This window comes from Lepidochelys kempii, chromosome 2 (assembly GCF_965140285.1).
Source record: "Lepidochelys kempii isolate rLepKem1 chromosome 2, rLepKem1.hap1, whole genome shotgun sequence".
Lineage (NCBI taxonomy): Eukaryota > Metazoa > Chordata > Testudines > Cheloniidae > Lepidochelys > Lepidochelys kempii.
The window spans coordinates 248094133-248113961 of NC_136381.1; the positions used below are offsets into that span (position 1 = coordinate 248094133).

General features: G+C 41.6%; 1 protein-coding gene and 1 pseudogene across 11 annotated transcripts in view; both read left to right on the forward strand.

Annotated features, from left to right (window-relative positions):
• Nucleotides 1-349: 349 nt before the first annotated feature.
• Nucleotides 350-506, forward strand: LOC140908047 (U2 spliceosomal RNA; annotated as a pseudogene).
• Nucleotides 507-2604: 2098 nt separating this feature from the next.
• Nucleotides 2605-19829, forward strand: part of DIP2C (DIP2 acetate--CoA ligase C (putative)) — a 485677-nt gene continuing 468452 nt past the window's right edge. For all 11 annotated transcript variants that reach the window (XM_073334492.2, XM_073334497.2, XM_073334499.2 and 8 more), the window contains exon 1: nucleotides 2605-3131. In XM_073334492.2, the coding sequence (XP_073190593.1) occupies nucleotides 3047-3131 (85 nt within the window). In that variant the 5' untranslated portion in view covers nucleotides 2605-3046. The remainder of the gene's footprint in view (nucleotides 3132-19829) is intronic.

Genomic DNA, 19829 nt, shown 5'->3' on the forward strand with positions numbered 1-19829 from the left:
TTTCAATCGTCACCGGGAGATCGATGCTGATTCTGGGAGACTACAGGCCAATCCTGGAGGCTTGGCAACCCTAGCACCAGTGGAGGCCTAGGCTCCCAGAGCCCAGGATTGCTTTTACCACCATGTCAACTAAACATGACAGTGGGAAGACGCCAGAAGCCAGTTCATCTGAACTAGTGGTAATATGGTGGGAATCTTTGTAAAATTCCCTACTACAGACACATTCTAAAGCTTACTCTGCTCTTTCAAAGGAGCTCCTACATTCTTTTATTTTGCTGCTACTGACTTAAATGGGAGCAGGATTGGATCCAATGTGCTCCTTGTAAATCAAGGCTTTGAACTGAGAATGATGACTTCTTGGCCTTCTGATTAAGATCAAGTGCAGCATCTATTATTATCTTTATGCATCTCTGTCTGGGGATTATGTATTAGATGGATTTTTGGAACTAGAAGATGGTCTAGCAGCTTGCTTCTTCCTTTCCACAAAGTGTCTCCAGGAACTCCTTGGAGGAAGAAGGAGAGAGAAAGAACTGCGGATGTTCAGTATGCTTGTTATAATACAGCAACTGGTTTAATGCAGGGATTCCCAAACTACAGTCCCGGGCAGTCCGTTGGTAGATGCAACTGCATTCTCCAGTCAAGCTCTTAGTAAATCTTTAACTCCATGTGACTCGTGTTGTAATCTTGTTCAGTGTTATACAAAACCGTGTTTTCCCTATTTGAATACCACAGTTTGCTCTCAACATTTTTTTAAAGTGTAATTTTACTAAAACTGGTTTCAAAGAGATCTTGAAGCACTTCGTTGAGTGCATATTGCTAGTGATTTATATCATCACAATTGTTTACATTAAAATGAAAAGGAAATATGTACATTGTTTATTTAGTGTTATAGTTTATATGTATGTAATCATTAAAATGAATAATTTTCCTCAAGAAGTGTTAATAGTGGGCCGCGATGCCTATTGCAGCTGCATAGGTGGACCTCAGGGCAAAAAGTTTTGTAACCCCCAGTTTAATGAATATGGAGCGATGAAGGAAGGCACTGCCTTGTATTATATCTTTATATTTTTCATTAACTGTCATCCTTATAATAAGAGAACTGATTTCCTAACCGTTTTTAACAGTGTCTACACGTAGTATCCCTCCTTTCAGCTTCCCGAGACTCATTAAATGAAAGTCATGATTTGTGAGGCATAAGCATGGACACACTATAATCTAAATGAAACAAGAACGAACAGAATTGTGGTGAGGTCCCTCCCCAACCAACGGAATATACACACACATATGCTTTCATTAAAGTGTACTCGCTGTTTGTTTCTTGGTGTGCAGAATGTAGTTCAAAATGAACATATCAGAATATGCTGAAAGTTGCCTGGTTTGTTAGAGAAAAAAATGGAATTCAGGACATCTGAGTATTATTTCTATCTCTGATGTTGAATTTGGGTAAATTGCTTGGCACCTGTGTGCAGCGTTGCCACCTGCTAGGTCCTTACACATCTGTCATTCCAAGCAGCCAAGAGCCCCGCTGGCTTCAACATTCTGTCCCTGCTACCCAGGTTCTAAAGCACAGGTAACATGGTAACATGGGGAACATGGAAAAGAGATCTTACTGCAACACATTGATTCCCTCTGTGGACATGGGACTTAGTGTTCCTCACTCCCTTAAAATGGGATGACAATACTTAGATCACAGTGTGAAGACTAACTCACTATTTTGTAAAGCACTTTGAAGTTAAAGAGCATTATAAAAGAGGTAAGTATTAGGACTTGTCCACACTTGAAAATGAATTTGGATGAAGGTACCACCACTCTTACTCTGGAATAAGAATGTCCAAAAATAGTTATTCAGGGATATTCCAGAATAGCTATTCTGGAACAACTCCATGTAGAAAAGCCTTTATTATACCGCCTTCCGCTTCCAGAAATGATGTAAAATAATTTGTTTTGCTTGTTTAATTCATAGTGTAGTCATTTTTAGAGGTAAAAACCTCAGAGCAGAGAGAGAGTTGTGAATGACATACACGAACGTGACCCGATACCCTAACCTTGAGCGGCAAATTTCGACAGAAGAGCGGGCTGGCGAGGGCACTGTGTTTGTGCAGCGCCAAGCACACACTGTTAGCACATAAACCACCATCAGATGTAATACACTGAAAATAACTGTCACGCAGACAAACGTGGAGCAACAAATGTCGATGGCACAAAATGCTGCGCAAAAACCGAACCCCAAACCGGCGGGACTTTTAGAGCAAGCCCCCAAAGGCTGCCTGGCGTGGCATGTTACCTAAGGGCACGCGGGGCAAGACAGCGTTGCTGGCGACCCGCCACCCGTGAACGGTCCCCGAAATGCCCGGGGGAGCAGTCACGAGGCGGCGGAGCGGCGCCCTCCAGCGCACGGCGTCGCCCGGCTCGCAGCGGCGGGGCAGAGCCCAGCCACCTGGCTCGCCGCAAACTTCGCCGCTGGTGCCCGCGCGCGCCAGCGGAGCTCCCGGGAGCGTTCCATTCCGCCCTGCCGCGGGGCGGCCCGCCGCCCGGGCAGATGGGGGGGTGGGCTCGAGCGCCCCCCCTAGGGGCGCGCGGGGGCCGCCGCACCCGGCGGGTCACGTGCGTGTGACAGCCGCTCTCGCTGGCCGCGGCAGCCGCGCCGCAGTTCCCCCCGCAGCAGCCGTCTCGAGCGCTCGCCGGAGCCGGATCGCGCGGAGCCCGGGCGCGCTGTGCAGGAGTCACCCCGCGGGGTTGCACCGGGCGGGGGCCGGGCTAGACCGAGCCGCGGTGCCGAGGAGCTGCAAGCGGCAGGCGGCGGCCATGGCGGGGCTCCCCTGAAGGAAGCGGCGAGGGAGGAGGAGGAGGAGAGGAGAAATCTCTGCATTCCCTCCACCCCATCCCTGCGCGCGGACTCCTCGTCCGCCTCCCTCCTGCATGCACCGCTGAGACCGCGCGAGGACTCTGGCATCCACCGCAAGCCCCCCACGTTCCCCCCTTTTCTGTTGCAAACAAAGAGAAGAGAGAGAGAGAGGAGGGGAGAGAAAATCTCCTTGGCTCGAGTATGGCGGACCGCAGCCTTGAGAGCATGTCCCTGCCTCTGGAGGTGAGAGCCAGGCTGGCTGAGCTGGAGCTGGAATTATCGGAAGGTAAATGATTTGTGATCGTCCCTCTCATTTCCACCCCAGCCTCGCCCGCCGGGAGACCCGAGGGGACCCCGCTCCGGGGCTGTCTGCAGCTCCAGGGTGGTGGGAGCAGTAAGCTAGGAGGAGAACCGGGGGGCCGAGGGGGAGTGACACTTCGATGGGGGGGGGGGTTCCCTGGAAGGTTGATTGTCTCTGCTGCAGTGTGTAACCTCTCGTCCCCAGCTTTGTGTCCTCATCTCCTGTGTGTATTTTGCATGGTACAATTGTTTCCTGTGACTGTCAGTTTCTCCTGGTATGTTACACAGCCTAAGGAATGGGGGGGGGGAGAATCCCACAGAACATGGGGTTGATTTTTTTCCTCTTTCTCCTTGTGATTCTCCATGAGGAATTCGCTGCATTTTCAGTTTCTCTGGAAACTGGTTTATTGAATATTTTTTTCCGTGGTTGCTTTTGTTTTCTCCCTAATTCCTGATGGCGCCTGTTGTCTCTCTTTTTTCTGCCCCTTCCCCCCACTACCTTTTTCTGAGGCTGTGTAATTTTTTTTCTGACTGTAAATTCCTCCTCTTTCTCGCTGCCTCTCCTGCCACAGTGCTGGTGGAGATGGAAGAGGGGGCTTTGGCAGCAGGATTTGCTGCTCCAGTGTTGCATGTTTTATTACGGAAGATGGAAAAATCTTAAGGGCTGGGCTTGCAGGGATTCCTGTCCTGCCAAGAAAATGCAGTATTACAGAAACCTGCTATATACTTTGTAACAAAACCTATTTGAATATATCCAGGGACTTGCGTTGAAGTCCATGCAGTGGAGTCCACATTTAAATCAGTTGCAACAAAATAATAATGTTTAGGAAGGTTTATTTAAAAAAAAAGCCAGTTAATTATTTCTGTAGGAGAAACAAGGATTTTAGATTAAATAGAAAAGTCGTTTAACATTTTTAATTGCGAGCTTGGGATCATTCTCCGATTTGGTCTGTTTGGATGCTCCACGGATTCCCTGGTTGGAAAAGATGTCAGTGTAATTCTCATATTATTGTTCCTCTGATTTGGAGGATGAGCTGAAGAGACTAAACCCTCCACCCAGCGTGTGTCTCGCTTCACATTTTGATGTGTGTCAGATTGGGTTAAGTAAGGAGATGTGCCAAATGATTATTTTGTATGAGGATTACTTATTGGTTGGCTAGTAACGAGTTCATGTGCTCAAATGTCACACTAAATCTATAATTTGTATCTAATATATTCCTCTCTGGGGAAGAGAGTGAGAGTATTTCTGTATCGTAACGCTAGAGTTTGCTGTGTCCAGGAGTAAAATTCTGCTAACGGTTGGTTGGTCCCTCTCTCTTATCAAAGACAATTAACGTTCATCCGCCTCGGAAAGGCTGTTAGAATGACGCTTAACAGAAGGGGGAAAAATAACCCAGCATGTCCCAAATTAGTCGTTGGAATAGCTCAACATATCGAACTTCATTTTTTTGTAACGGTTTTAGAAGGGCTTGTTGCCAAGAAGTAAAATGTACTCATGCCAATTTCCACAGCAGGGAGGAGCTGATGTTGACATTGTATTTTCGTTTTAACGGCTTTCAGGGTGAAGAGCAGAATGAGCTTGTGGCTCTGTGCATTGCTCTCAGTCCTGTAGCTTTTTTCAGTACCCTGAAATCTTGAAATAAAGGAGATTAAAAAGGGAGATTGCCTTATTGTAGCCTACAGTGCATTGATTGGCCCTTATCTGTGCTAATAGGGACAGGAAAAGCTGACTGTTTATACTAGAGTATGCTGGATACCCAGCATTCTGGCTGCATGTAGAGATGTTGAGTTTATACAGAGTATGATCTATATATCAACAGTATAGTAATGAAAACAAATTTAATATATACTATATTTTCAGGATGCTGTAATCAATCTGAACATAGCTTCCCTCTGAATGATATATTTCTGTGATTAAGAACACAGAGTGTTGGTGTGCTGAGCATAATCCAGTAATATATTGAGGAAGTAGGATATGTTTAGCAATTAGACATTTGTACACACAGTCCAGCTTCATCCTTGGTGTAATTATTTACTTCATTGGAGTTCCAGCTGGACTGAATTTACCTACGAACAGTATCTCTTTCTTTGTGGCACTGAACCCAACTCCTAGTGGGCAGTATGGCCAATGACTTCAAAACATGGCACCCATATTTTTTAACTCTAAATACATGAATGGTTTAATGGGAGAGGGGTACAAGGGAGGAGGGAAGGGGAGACCAAGCACCATTGAAGTGATTTCACTTAAATGAGTGGTCTAAATGAAGTGAATCTAATGGTGATTGCAGGTGCTCAGCACCCCTGAAAATTATGCCACTCATTTGTTAACTTTAAGCACCCACATTGGAAATTTTGGCCTATGCCCATAATTTCCCAAGGTAGATATATCTCTACATACACTATGATCACTATTAGAAGGTGTAGTTGTAGGTAATTAATATGCTTATCATGATAGCACAGTACTTTAAATAGTTTTCAGAGCAATTTTGCATTGCTAGGCCCTGATCCCACAAACATTTGTGTGTACTTAACTTTCCTATTTTGAACAGTTCAGTTGAAATCAATGGGACTGCTCACAATAGTAAAGTTAAGCACATTATTCATTCGCTTGCAGGATCAGGGTCTTAGTGTGTGTTGCACTTATGTTGTGATAGTGTGTCTGTATATTAAGGCCCAGTTTCAGGAAACTCGGGAGAGCAAACAGATTCAGGACAGCACTTAAGCACTTGCAGAAAGTTATGCATGTTCTTAAGTCCTATGAAAGTTAATGGGACTTAAAGGTAAGCTTAACTTAAAGCATTTGCTTAAGGGCTTTCCTGAAAGAGGGCTTACGGAAGAAAACTGTTGTAGAGAGAAAAGGAGGACTTGTGGCACCTTAGAGACTAACAAATTTATTTGAGCATAAGCTTTCGTGAGCTACAGCTCACTTTGTTGACTGTGTGAAATGATTGATTGCATTGCTTATGCTTATGTATGTTTTAGTGTATCTATCCAGCAACTCGGTGTTGACACATCCGTGAGCTATGTCTCATAACTGTAAGTTGTACCAGTACATTCTAGGACTCCTGGTGCACCTGTCCCATAGTGCAAAACACACTTGTGAGCACCAGAGGCTTTTGGGCAACTTCCAGATGAAAGTTGCTGCATTTTGGCAAGGAGTGACTGATTGTTTGTGGTTTCTTATTCTAGAGCCAAACACTTCTCAGGTGTTGTAACCAGAACACTTCTCAGGTGTTGTAACCAGCTTGTACAAATGATGGGCTCAATCTTGCAAGTATTTATGAATGTGCTGAACTTCATACGTATTAGTGGTCTCATTGGGAGTGGGAGAGCAGTGCTGTGTCACAAACACACAAGACACTGTTTGGCTCTTACAACCTCAGTGTCTTTCACCTTGTTTTTTTTTTTTTTTTTTTTTTGAGTGGGGCAGCAGTATTTTTTCACTTACAAATAGATTCTGATCTACTTGCTCAAGCTGGGTAGTGCCTGACTTCGTGCAAAGTCTCATTGAATTCAGTGGTCAAGGTAACCACACGACCTGCCCGGTAACCACACGACCTGCCCCATAACCAGTTTGGATATGATGTGAAGTGTATAGGACAAGGTAAGGGAGGGTGCTATGATTTTTGTCCAAATCTTGAAGCTGACCTGCATTGCTCTGCAAGGAGGAGATGTACCTTCTGAAAGTGTTGAATTTGTAGGGGTTGTGCTATGATGGTTAGGGAAGGCTGTCCAAACTTCTGCAGCAATCCTTGCCTACATTTCCACTGGTGACAGGCTTAGCTCTGGTGAAGTCTGAAAATGATTATTTAAAAAAAACCAAACAGTTTTTAAAGGGTTTTAAAATGTAGTATGGATGTAAATTCAGTTAACCACTTTCAGATCATGTTACTTTTCTTAATATGATTTAAAAGTTGGTGTGGCCAGAGTCGCAAAAACCTTATAGTGTATGTCTGCAGTCTAAATCCATGTGAGAAGGTGAAATATGTATATGTGTACTGTAAATTCGTCACCTCAGCAGTAAAGTCCACTTTCATGTTAAGTGTTGAGGTGTAATTTTATGTTCAGTTTAAGGCATTAGTGTATACCTTACCATGATGTTTTCCCTTAATGTTGGAGCGGGGGAAAATGTTACAATGTGTCTCTGAAAATATAGAAATGCAAAACAATGGTTTGTGAAAGTGTTTTAGGTAAGTAGTGGGTCTTCCATCATCCAGTTCAATATTCTTTAAGATGTTTGTATGAGTGTGTGTGCATGTACACTGGGAGATTATGGACTTGCTCTGAAGCTCGGTAGTAGTTTCTACTGTCTGTACTGGTGGTTGCATAGCTGATGAACTGTAGCTCTTCTGGGCTGATGCAATCAGCATCTCACTTCATAGTGTAGTTCTTTAAGGCTGTTTGCAATTTTATGAGCCTTTAGTTTTCTAACCCTGTATAATTTTTTTACTGGATGGAATTAGATGAATCATCTTATTTTCTACTAACTGAAGATCTGATGTAATAGTAATAAAAGTGTTTTGTAAATGTCTGTGCATTATAAAATATCAAAATTAAAAGACCCATCCATTTCTTAAAAGTGCCTACCAATTAGAAAGAATTGCTCTAGAAATACTTCTCTTTTTCTTTGGATTAATTTAAGGGTATACAAGATTACATTGCCCTTTAAATTACTTTCTGATCCTAAATTAATTGGGAAAAGATGCTTTAAATTTCTTCCATTATTTTATCCAAGTGTCAGATAACCTTGTAGAAATACGTAAGGAACCACAGATGCCATATGGAAAATGTGAAAAACATCCTGTTCAGAAATTATTCTCACTATATGCTGTATATGTTAGTTTCTTTCCTCCTCCATTTTATGAATATGTGGCATAGTTTTTTGTTTATGAACCTTTACAAAAAGAATATTTTTCATAAAATGTCAGCAGATCTTTTTTATGAATATTTATTGATTCTCAGAGGGTCTGGATGCATGTTCAGCTAATTAATGTGGCCCTCAGTTTTAGTTATGTCCATTGGCCCCATTATGTGCATTAGTGTTTGGATTTATTGGGTTGTTGTTTGGCCCAGGTTGCAAATTAATTTGTTGGTTGTAGGGCTATGTGCTCCCCATACCCATCTCCTCTTTTTGTGTCTGTTACTATGCTGTGTTTCCTTCAGGATAGGAAAGCAAGGGCCTCATACACTACTAGACTAATACAGTCAGCAAAAATACAAGTGCTTTCAGAAGGGAGATGTAGTTGGCAGGGTCTACCATGGAAACTAAAAGCAGCAAACCTGTATGTCTGGATATACTCATTGGGTTGGCGCCAGGGAACCTTAGTTCCTATAGTTAGGTTTCAGAGTAACAGCCGTGTTAGTCTGTATTCGCAAAAAGAAAAGGAGTACTTGCGGCACCTTAGAGACTAACCAATTTGTTTGAGCATAAGCTTTCGTGAGCTACAGCTCACTTCATTGAATGCATACCATGGAAAATACAAACACCCATTTTTTCATGGTCATGTGTATAAAAACATCTTCTGTATTTTCCACGGTATGCATCCGATGAAGTGAGCTGTAGCTCACGAAAGCTTATGCTCAAATAAATTGGTTAGTCTCTAAGGTGCCACAAGTACTCCTTTTCTTTTTCCTATAGTTAGTACTTAAGAATATTAGCCAGCTGACCCTGTACCAGCATAGCAGGTTAAGACTGTGGAAACCTGAATAACTACCATACCTGTATGAATTTGGGGACACAGTAATTCTTTTGCTTTAATTCATTCTTCAACAGATGGTACTCTAGCAAATGGGTACAACCAACCTGTCCAGTGGGATCGAAAGAAACTTTAAGGTGAAGCTCTTGTCATCAGTTATGCTGGACAGTGTACTGGTTTGAGAGGAGAGCAAGAGAGCTGATAGTTTTATAAATGCAGCCAGAGTCGCTCATGAGTTAATGCTCTCATTTAAAGCAAGGGAATCAGAGCTTTAATATTTGTTACATTTGTAGTTATTTGGCGTTGCTCTGATATCTGAACTCAAGACCTTTAGTGGATGTTGATGCATCACAAGGATTTCCCTAATGGCACTGGTGTGCCTTGGCTACTCATTCATTTGAAACATATTTTAGTGTCTTGTAAAACATACAATGCATATTCTGAGGATTTCCCCAAAGCAGCTCTCCTGAAAGTATGCTGTGAATAGAAAAGGAGTACTTGTGGCACCTTAGAGACTAACCAATTTATTTGAGCATGAGCTTTCGTGAGCTACAGCTCACTTCATCAGATGCATGCCGTGGAAACTGCAGTAGACTTCATATATACACAGAGAATATGAAAAAATACCTCCTCCTACCCCATTGTCCAGCTGGTAATAGCTTATCTAAAGTGATCATCAGGTGGGCCATTTCCAGCACAAATCCAGGTTTTCTCACCCTCCACCCCCCACACACAAATTCACTCTCCTGCTGGTGATAGCCCATCCAAAGTGACAACTCTTTACACAATGTGCATGATAATAAAGTTGGGCCATTTCCTGCACAAATCCAGGTTCTGTCACCCCCTCACCCCCCTTCCCAAAAACCACACACACAAACTCACTATTTGAGGCTGCTATTGAGCAATGGTTTATGGTGAAGTGTTACACTTGATAGATCATTCAGATTATCAGTACTGGGTTACACAACGGAGACACCATTGCTTCTCTTCTCAAGGATGTGTGAAAATTGCCTCAGGGGCATCAGTTTTGTTGGTAAAGCAGCCAGCAAGCAGTTTATTTATAACAAGAATAAATGGAGTGAGGGCCTGGCCTTTCTGACACTACATGTTGCCTATCTCTGGTTCTACTGTACGGTCCAGCAGGTAAAAGCCTAATATTGCTTTCCCTTGCCAAACTATACCACTTCATGTATATTGTTATTCAATATGATACCTTTAGATAGCCTAGCCCACATCTAAAAATATTCTTCCATATTTTGGAGTACACTGTCACATTTAGATTCAAACAGGCTTTACCCTCGTAACTCCGTTAATCTGTGGTCCAGAGTAAAACTTCCCTTTAATTTTCTTCGGAAAAATGATTATTAAAAAAATCTCATTCTATATAAAACTCAGGTATAATGAGACTGGAGAGCAGCAGAAAGATAAATTTCAGAGTAACAGCCGTGTTAGTCTGTCTTTGCAAAAAGAAAAGGAGTACTTGTGGCACCTTAGAGACTAACCAATTTATTTGAGCATGACCTTTCGTGAGCTACAGCTCACTTCATCGGATGCATACCGTGGAAACTGCAGTAGACATTATATACACACAGAGACCATGAAACAATACCCCCTCCCACCCCACTGTCCTGCTGGTAATAGCTTATCTAAAGTGATCGGGACATCAATAGGTACCTTTAGGTTTTTATAGCTCAAAGTGTGTGGGAGGAGGAGGGAGGCAGGCCTGGTCTACGCATACAAATTAGATTGTTAGCTACATTGCTCAGGGCTATGAAGTTTCGCATCCTGAGCGCTGTAGTTAGGTTGACCGAACCCCAATGTAGAGCACAGCTGGGTTGATGGAAGAATTCTGCCACTGACCTGGCTACCACCTCTGGGAGAAGTGGATTATCTACATCAATGGAAAAAGCCCTTCTGTAGATGTAGGAAGTGTCCGCACTACAGCGGCACATTTGTAGTGTAGACATAGCCAGAAAATCCTAAATGTAATGTATCGCTTCTGTACTTAAAATTCACTGACTTAATTTTAAGTTTTATAAGAGGATATTTATATAAAGCATCAAGCAGGACTTTTTAAATAACTGCATTAATTCTTCAACAACTGTCAGACAAGATGACTCACCGCTGTATAAGAATGCACCACAGTACATAGCAGATTTGACATAAACCCTTAATCCTTGTGAAATTTTGTATGTATATTCCCCACCTCCCCTGTGGGTGAGCTCTTGTCTATGCTGAAGTCCTGATGATCCCACTCTGCCCCCCCTTCCTAAGGACCAGTTTTGCTGTCCCCAGTCATCTAGCTGAGGATGGGATGTGGCCCACTGTCCAGAGCTCATTAACGGTGTTCTGTCATTGTCTAAAAAGGTCACTGTTGTAACGTTTCCTTTCTTTCTTCAACTCATGAGGCTGAGATTGGTGCATTTCCAGACCCCTGCTGTCCTGTGCAGTGTTTATTTCCGTCTCCTTCTTATGTTATTAAAGTAAGTATATGCTAAAAATCTAAGTCTTGGTTTCACATAATGCCACTTGACTTAGTGATGCAAATCAGAGAATTGCTCATTTTAGGGTTGTGTAACTCAGTCAAATGAGTTTTACAGTAATGTTAACTAGGGCTTCTAATTGCTTGATCAAGTTTTCAGTACCACTACTAAGTACATCCTTAAAAACTGTGAAATAGATTGGGGGCACATTATCCTCTGCTGCAATAAAGCACAGAGGGGCAACTCATCTTGAGGAATTCCCTGCAAATTGTTCCCGGAGGCAGGAAGTGCTTGGAAGGCCACAACATTAAGAGGATCTATGTTGCTTTTGAACTGGAGTCTCCTGAGACTTCTCAGTAGCAGCTGTGGAGGAGACCCAGAAGGAGTTAATGCAGTTCTAAGTACAAATGGGAGAATTATAGGCGGGGAGGTTTGCAGGGAATGGTGCTGAAGCATGGCCAGTTCCTGATTCCTAATCTTCTTTCTCTTCCCCTAAGCCTGGTGGAGTGCTAGCAGAGGGGGGATGGGAGGAATGTACCATGGAGATGGCACTCCTGCACTCCCTTTTGCAAGGGCAGTGGGAGAACTAGGCCATCTGAGAAGCAATACTTGAGTTGACTTGGTCAACACTTATATCACTTATATACGTATATACAATAATATAGTTACCATAATTTTCATACATGGTGTCCAAATCTGGATACACTGATCAGCACAAAGCATCCAGGTGTGGAACTGGGCACCCAAATTTACAGTTAAAGTTAAAAATTAGGCCCTATGTGTTAACTGCTCCCAGGGACCTCTTTTTAAAAAAAAAAATAAAATAAAATCATACCTTGGGTAGTTTGAGTAAAGCGAGCAAGAAAGCTGACAACCTGAGAGATTCTACTATGAAAAGAAAGCCATTGTGAAGAGTTGTATGTTACTAGTGCTAATAATCATGGGTGAGCTGAAAAGTGCAGAAAGCATTCCCAGGGATGATAGACTTACTACATGAGGTTTCATTTCTAGAAAGCAGTATCAAGTATGGTCTACTCTTGGGGCTTGCAGATATTTGAATGACTGAATAGGTAGGGCAGTAGCTAAGGAGGGAAAGAAGGAAAAATTAAAATATTGGTTGTTCTGAAACAATTGTAATATGAGGATCTCTGTCAGGTCCTGTTGCAGTATATAGATCTTGTGACTTGCTATCTGGAGTCAGACAACCTATTATACCTGATCTAAGTTAATGGTGACATCAGACATTCCTTTTTTTCAAACATATTTTGACTGTGTGTAAATCAAAACTAAAAATATTAACAGCTCCATCCAGTTTCTTATATTAAAAGGAAATTTTTTTGTTAAAAATGTGTCCCCTTTCTTTGGCTGAAAGAATTTGAATTCAGAAAGTTTTCAGCCAACTCCACTGGAAATGTCAAAGTATTGGTAATGGAACACTGTGTTTTTACTTCTAGATCACTGGCTCAAAGGCTGCCTAGACTGGCAGAGGTTGAAAGTTTTTGGTTGGCTTTATGACCCGTGTGAAGTAAATTGACAGTCTTGTTCTTAGTGCACAGATGTCCTCATCACAGAAAACAATTTTGTTGCTAGGATCTTTTTATTTAGCAATCCTTGCAGAAAGCCCGAGACTGAATGCACATAGCAGCTGAACTATCCTTTTATTGCCAGAAGTGGCCCTTTTAAGTTAAAGGTGCAGTACATTGGCAGGATGATGTGAGGAAGTTTTCACATCTCTTGTCTATTTTGTACCTCTTTAGTGACCAAATGGAGGAAACTGGTCTTGAGGAATATAAATCTGTTAGCACAAATTCACTTAATGTTTTTGGAAAGATTAAAAAAATCATATGATCGTCACAGCTTTTTCATAACTCGGTCTACTTTCTAACTACATTTTCATAAGTAATTTTTCAGTTTGTAGTTTTAGACCTTGAAATTACAGGAAATAATTAATAGTTTAACACCCTTTTTCTAGCCGTGAGTTTGTGAAACACGTTGATTCACAATTCAGATTTCACTTAAAAATATTGTGCATGGATCAACAATTTTCATGGCTGTTGCTCATTATTTTCTTGATACGCTGATGTTTCATTCTCCCACTACTGTCTTCAAGCTAGACTGCCGCACTGTCGTCATTGCAAGCAAATCCGAGGAAAATTGGGATCTTATACGCTCTCTTTTCCCCTTGCTGAGTGGAATGTGATTCAGATAAATAGCTAATATTTTGATGAAGAGTCTGCACAAATAAAACCAGACTGCTGCACTGTGGTGACATGTAAGCAGTTCCATTTTGCTAAGGAATCTTAAAATGAAAATTGCAATTCAAATGCTGTTATAGCTGTCTTTTAACAGATGCCTGAGGATGAACAAATAGCACTTATCTAGTGAAATGGCAAAATGCAGAGACTTATCTATCTATCTTGCTACCATTAACATCAATGGCAAAACTACCATTGACTTCTAAGGGGCAGGAGTAGCTCCTTATTCTGTACAACATGATTAAATAGACTGAAGATGTAAACCAACCATTGCAAAATGCACACAACTTTTTTTGAGTGTAAAAATCTAGGGGTTAGCTTTATTTCCTTGGAGGCAGAAAAATATATTACATTGCTGGGCTGTTGGAGTGAACCTTAGTGCTAAGTGATAAAATAACAGATTGGCAACATTTTTAATTGGCTCAGTGTTATAATAGAGTAGGTTGGTTTGTTGTGAGGAGCAGCAACAAAAGTGGTTAGCAGGAATTTTATTGTGGTATAAAATTGTATTGGAACTTACGTTTCTACTGATGATATGTTTGACACTCTCTAGTCATATGAAGTTCTCTCTGTGTGTCAGTTACAAGCTTCAAAAGTTGGCTGTGTGTGTAATATCTATCTAATATCTATCTAATATCTAATATCTGCACCATGAAATTCTCTCTGGTTTTGCATAAAAGTGGTGCAGTAGTTTGAGAGTAAGACCCTTACTATGGTTGTCAGAAGTCCTAGGTTCAAATATTGTATGTCTGGTTTAATTGGATGCTGGACTGTATTTTGGAAGATTTCAGAGTACAGCCGTGTTAGTCTGTATTCGCAAAAAGAAAAGGAGTACTTGTGGCACCTTAGAGACTAACCAATTTATTTGAGCATAAGCGTTCATGAGCTACAGCTCCCTTCATCGGATGCATACTGTGGAAAATACAGAAGATGTTTGTTTTTATACACACAAATCATGAAAAAATGGGTGTTTATCACTACAAAAGGTTTTCTCTCCCCCCACCCCACTCTCCTTCTGGTAATAGCTTATGTAAAGTGATCACTCTCCTTACGATGTATATGATAATCAAGGTGGGCCATTTCCAGCACAAATCCAGGTTTTCTCCCTCCCCCCCAACCAAACCCACTCTCCTGTTGGTAATAGCTTCTCTAAAGTGATCACTCTCCTTACAATGTGTATGATAATCAAGAAAAGAAATTTGGGGTCACAGTGGATAACTAGCTTAACACAGACTACCTGTGTTATGTGCCCAAGAGATCAAATGCAATCTTTGGATGTATAATCAAGGGAATACTGAGAAGAAATAGGGAGGTGTTATGATCACTTTATACAACCTTAGTGAGAATGTTACTGGTTCTGTGTCCGATTCTGATGTCCACACTTTAAAAAGGATTTTGGCAAACTGAAAAGAGCTACAAGAATAAACAAAGGCCTGGAAAACCTGCCTTGCAGGTTATGTCGATGCTGAAATAAAAGATGAAGGTGCCAAAGTTCCAAAACTGCTCCACAGCCGTTTTACAGCCCCACAGCCTATGCCCCAGGACCTGGGCCAGCTGTGAGGGTTTAATGGCTGTATAGACATACCCACAATGAGAAACCAAAGAAGCTCAATCTATTTAGCTTAACAAAGGAAAGGTTAAGAGGTGACTTTATGTACTAAGAGTACCTACATGGGGGAAAGATTTCTGATCAGAGAGGGCTCATTAATCTAGGAGACAAAGGCATAACAAGAGCTAGTAGCTGGAAGCTGAAGCTAGACATACTCAGATTAGAAAGAAAAGGAGGACTTGTGGCACCTTAGAGACTAACCAATTTATTTGAGCATAAGCTTTCGTGAGCTACAGCTCACTTCATCGGATGCAGATTAGAAATAAATCAGACATTTTTAATAGCGTAATTAACCATTGAAGCAACATACCTTGGGACGTGATGGATTCTCCATCACTTGAAATCTGTAAATCGAGACTGGATGTCTTTTTCTAAAAGATACACTGTAGCTCAACCAGAAGTAATGGGCTTGATGTGGGAATCGCTTGGTGAAATTCTATGGCCTGTTTTATCCAGAAGGTCAGATCACATGGTCATAATGGGTTCTTCTGGCCTTAAAATCTATGAATATATGAATAAAAGTCCCAGCACAAAAGTAACTTGAGATGTCTCCCTTCCCCTCCCATCTTGTGCAGTGGTGGAGTCTTTTATTAAAATTTGAAAAGACACGCACACCTTCATACATTTTTTTAAATTATCAAAGTATCTTTTTAAAAGCAACCTGCTGCCCCTCAAATTTGCAGGTTTGGGGTTAGTTAGGTGACTTTACATTTTTTTTATCGTGTTATGAGTGGTGTAGTTCATATTCATGTCCTCTTGGTAATTTTAAAAACTGGTATTACAGCTGAGTGCTTAAGGTTTTACTGGTTCTTGAGCGTGTACAAATGATCAGTTAATGTCTATATGCAATAACTTTTTTTTAAAAAAAATCTGTATCCGCACCATAAATATCTGTAATTGCTCTACAGGTGGACAGGATATTAAATTCAGTTGGGTCAATAATATGGATTTCAAAAACACCCTTAGTGTACTTACCCTATAGATTGTAATGACTAGTTCAAAAAAAAAAAAAAGAACTAGATAAGTTCATGGAGGATAGGTCCATCAATGGCTATTAGCCAGGATGGGCAGGGATGGTGTCCCTAGCCTCTGTTTGCCAGAAGCTGGGAATGGGCGACCAGGAATGGATCACTTGATTACCTGTTCTGTTCATTCCCTCTGGCGCACCTGGCATTGGCCAGTGTTGGAAGACAGGATACTGGGCTAGATGGACCTTTGGTCTGACCCAGTATGACCATTCTTGTGTTCTTATGACTACTATGTAGCCTTTAAGTATCAGGTCAATAATATGGATTTTAAAAGCTCCCTATGTGTGGGTCAATAACCCACTTTTTAAATGGGGAATTATTCTTTTAAATAACCTGGTGAAAGAACTCAATTCTGAGATTGAAAATCTATCCTTCATGTGCTCCATTTGTGCCTTGATATAGCTGGGAGGTAAGGTCAGAGTGTGTGTTATAGTGTGCTGAAATATCTTGGCACAAGAGGGCAAGTACACACTTTGGTGTGCTTGCTTTGGTCCCATTTAAATCACAATGTTTGTTTTTTCTGGTTAACTGAATATATGTATTGATTTTGCCTTTTTTCCCTTCCCCTGGGTGTTTTGAGTTTTGTTTTTAACTGTGTCAGCGTAAGTGGCTACAATGCATCCTGTGTTTCTACATTCTCAATATACTAATTTGGAAGTGGTGAGTAGCTCTTTCCTACTTCATGCTGAAAGCAGCAGCATAACCAGTTCTCATCAAAAGACTTTTGGCACTGCTCAGAACTGCTTTTCCTTGCTCTGATGTCTTTTTCCTTTTGCCTCACTAGACAGTCTCAACAGCTCTTATTTGTTCCTCTGCTTTCTGACAACGAGTGAAGAGTAGGAAAGATACTGGTAGCATATTTCTAACCCTTCAGCTGCCATCATGGGTTCCGTGAGTGCTATGTATTTGCTCTGATGCAGCTGCTGACCTTGAGTAAGAGACAACTTGTCTCATGGGCCTACCCCACACATGGGCCTCCCAGGTGACCTGAGACAACCAGTTGGGGAGGAGAGAGTACAAGTGCAGAACAGTCCATTCCTTCTAAGCAGCATAGAAGTCCATACACACAGACAGAAAACACAATCTTTCACTAACAGTCAGAGACGTAAGAAATGTCAACTTGCCTAATATGGAGTCTCCCTTTTGTAGTTTTAGCTAGCTGTGCTTGTCAGTCATGCCTACTAGGAGGGCCATGGTTATGCTTTGGTGGGTTTGCTACACCCCTCCAACTTTGGTTAGACATGCAGTAGTACTGGGCTCCAGTCCACAGGGGATGAAGTGAGCTTGAGCAAGTTGGTTGGACTCTGGTGAGTAAAAGGGACGGGGAGCGGGGAGGGAGAAAGAAATCTCTTAACCAAAAAGAGAGCAGAACACTGTCAAAGGAAAACTTCCCCAGATTCGAGGTGCCGGATCCTAAAGAGGTAGCTAGAAATTGTAGAGCAAAGAAACATCCTCTGTTCACTAACTTGCTCTCTAACAGCTTTCTCCTGAAAGTATACCCCACAGTGCTCAGTTTGTTCCTCCTTTTATAACAGAAGCTAGCAGAGAAGTGGCCTTTTTTCTGTCCAGTGCCAGTCTCATCATCTGCCTCACTGTAAGGTAGATACTGTCCCCTTCATGTCTGATATGAAATGTAGTTTCTGGAAAGGATAGGGAATATTCAGTATGGTCTGCTTTTTAGAGGAGGAGTATGGGGAGCAGAACTTATGAATTCTGTTCCTAGCTCTGTAACTGAATAGCCTTGACTTTAAGTCTCAGTTGCCCAAATGGGTATAATGATACCTACCTCACAGGGCAGCTGTGAACATTAATATTTGAAATACTGGTTTGGGATCCTTGGCTGATATGTGTTGTATAAATAGCTGCTTTTAAACTCCCATCACCAGAAATGCTCATAGTTCTTCTTGGGAGCACAATACGTTATTGCAGAGTTCTGATGAGCTATAGGAATCAAATGCAAAAGTTTCCAAACGCTTGCATAGCCCTTAGTTCACCTTGGCAAGAATTTCAGTACTGCCCTCCCCTCTGCTTCCCTCCCCCAAAGGAATAATTTGAAGCATGAAGTCCAGTGATTAGAAAACAAAGGATGAAATAAGAAGCTTCTCAGTGGCTTAAGTACATGTCTGGAGGGAAGCCATAAAATGGTGAGGTTTACTAGTGTTTTGCAAAGAGGTGTTCTTTCCCCTGGCTATTCCTCTGCTCCCAGGATGAGATTCTGGTTGCACAGAAATAAATGGCAAAACTCCCATTGACTTCAGTAATGCCCAGGATTTTAATCCTAGTGTTTGATGCACTTCCTCTTAAAACAAAGACAAAGTATGACGAGAAACATTAATACAGGAACTAGTCTCCTCTTTTTCCGATAAAAGAAAAGGAGTACTTGTGGCACCTTAGAGACTAACCAATTTATTTGAGCATGAGCTTTCGTGAGCTACAGCTCACTTCATCGGATGTAGCTCACGAAAGCTCATGCTCAAATAAATTGGTTAGTCTCTAAGGTGCCACAAGTACTCCTTTTCTTTTTGCAAATACAGACTAACACGGCTGTTACTCTGAAACCTGTCTTTTTCCGATGTGTGTCAGTAATTTTTGATGCTAATGTAACATCTTACATTTTTCCAATCTCTGCTGAGGTGGAACAAGGGCTAAAATCTACTTGGAGTGGGGAAAATAATTAGAAAAAACACAATAGGGTTCAGATTCATGACTGACTTCCCAAGTGCAAACACAATGCAAATAATAAATCCTGTTTTGTAGGAATGGAATTGCTTTTGGAACCTTAAATGTAACAGGGAAACTCATAGGGAATGCTTAATAAAAATAATTTGATAGCTGTCTGCTCAAGATGAATAGGTTTCAGAGTAGCAGCCGTGTTAGTCTGTATCTGCAAAAAGAAAAGGAGTACTCCTTTTCTTTTTTTCAAGATGAATAGAGTTCAGAAAAGCCCTATGGCACTCCTGTCATTCTCTAAAAGGAAATACATGGACGGAGATTTGCCTGACTGCCTTTGAGGTCTGCCATTTGGCAAAGAGAAAGTAGCCTCTGTGGAAAACCTAGGCAGAGATGAACAAGTGGTTCTCTTGCTTTTATTGCTTCACCTAGTTGTTTTCAGTATGGTCTCTGATCAGTGGGGATCCATTCTAAAGGATTACTGGTTAATTATAGGATGACAGATCATTACTGTTTGTAATAACATGTACCTGGAGCAAGAGAGGCATCAAACACTGGGAGTTGTAGTAGTAAAACACTGGGGGATTCCTGTGTTGTCTGCCTTCCCATCAGTCCTCTTAATCAACAAACGGGGGGTGCAAGACAAAGGTGGAGATTATTCCGGTTTTTTTCCCTTTTGCCATACTGTAGCTGTCATTGTGGTCTTCTTTTTTCATGCACAGAGTGCTTGGAAAGGTGCCAGACTGATACCTTGGAGGCTGAAGCTTTCAAAGCTCATGCTTCTGAGCAACCAACTACATGAAATCGGAGTATTATATAAACCTGCTGAAGTGCAGATGTTCTGATAATCGTACTTGCTGCCTGTCTTTTGTTATTCTTGCCACTTATCTTCAGGCTAAAGATGTATCATGCATATTAAGGGCCAAATTCTGGTATATTTACT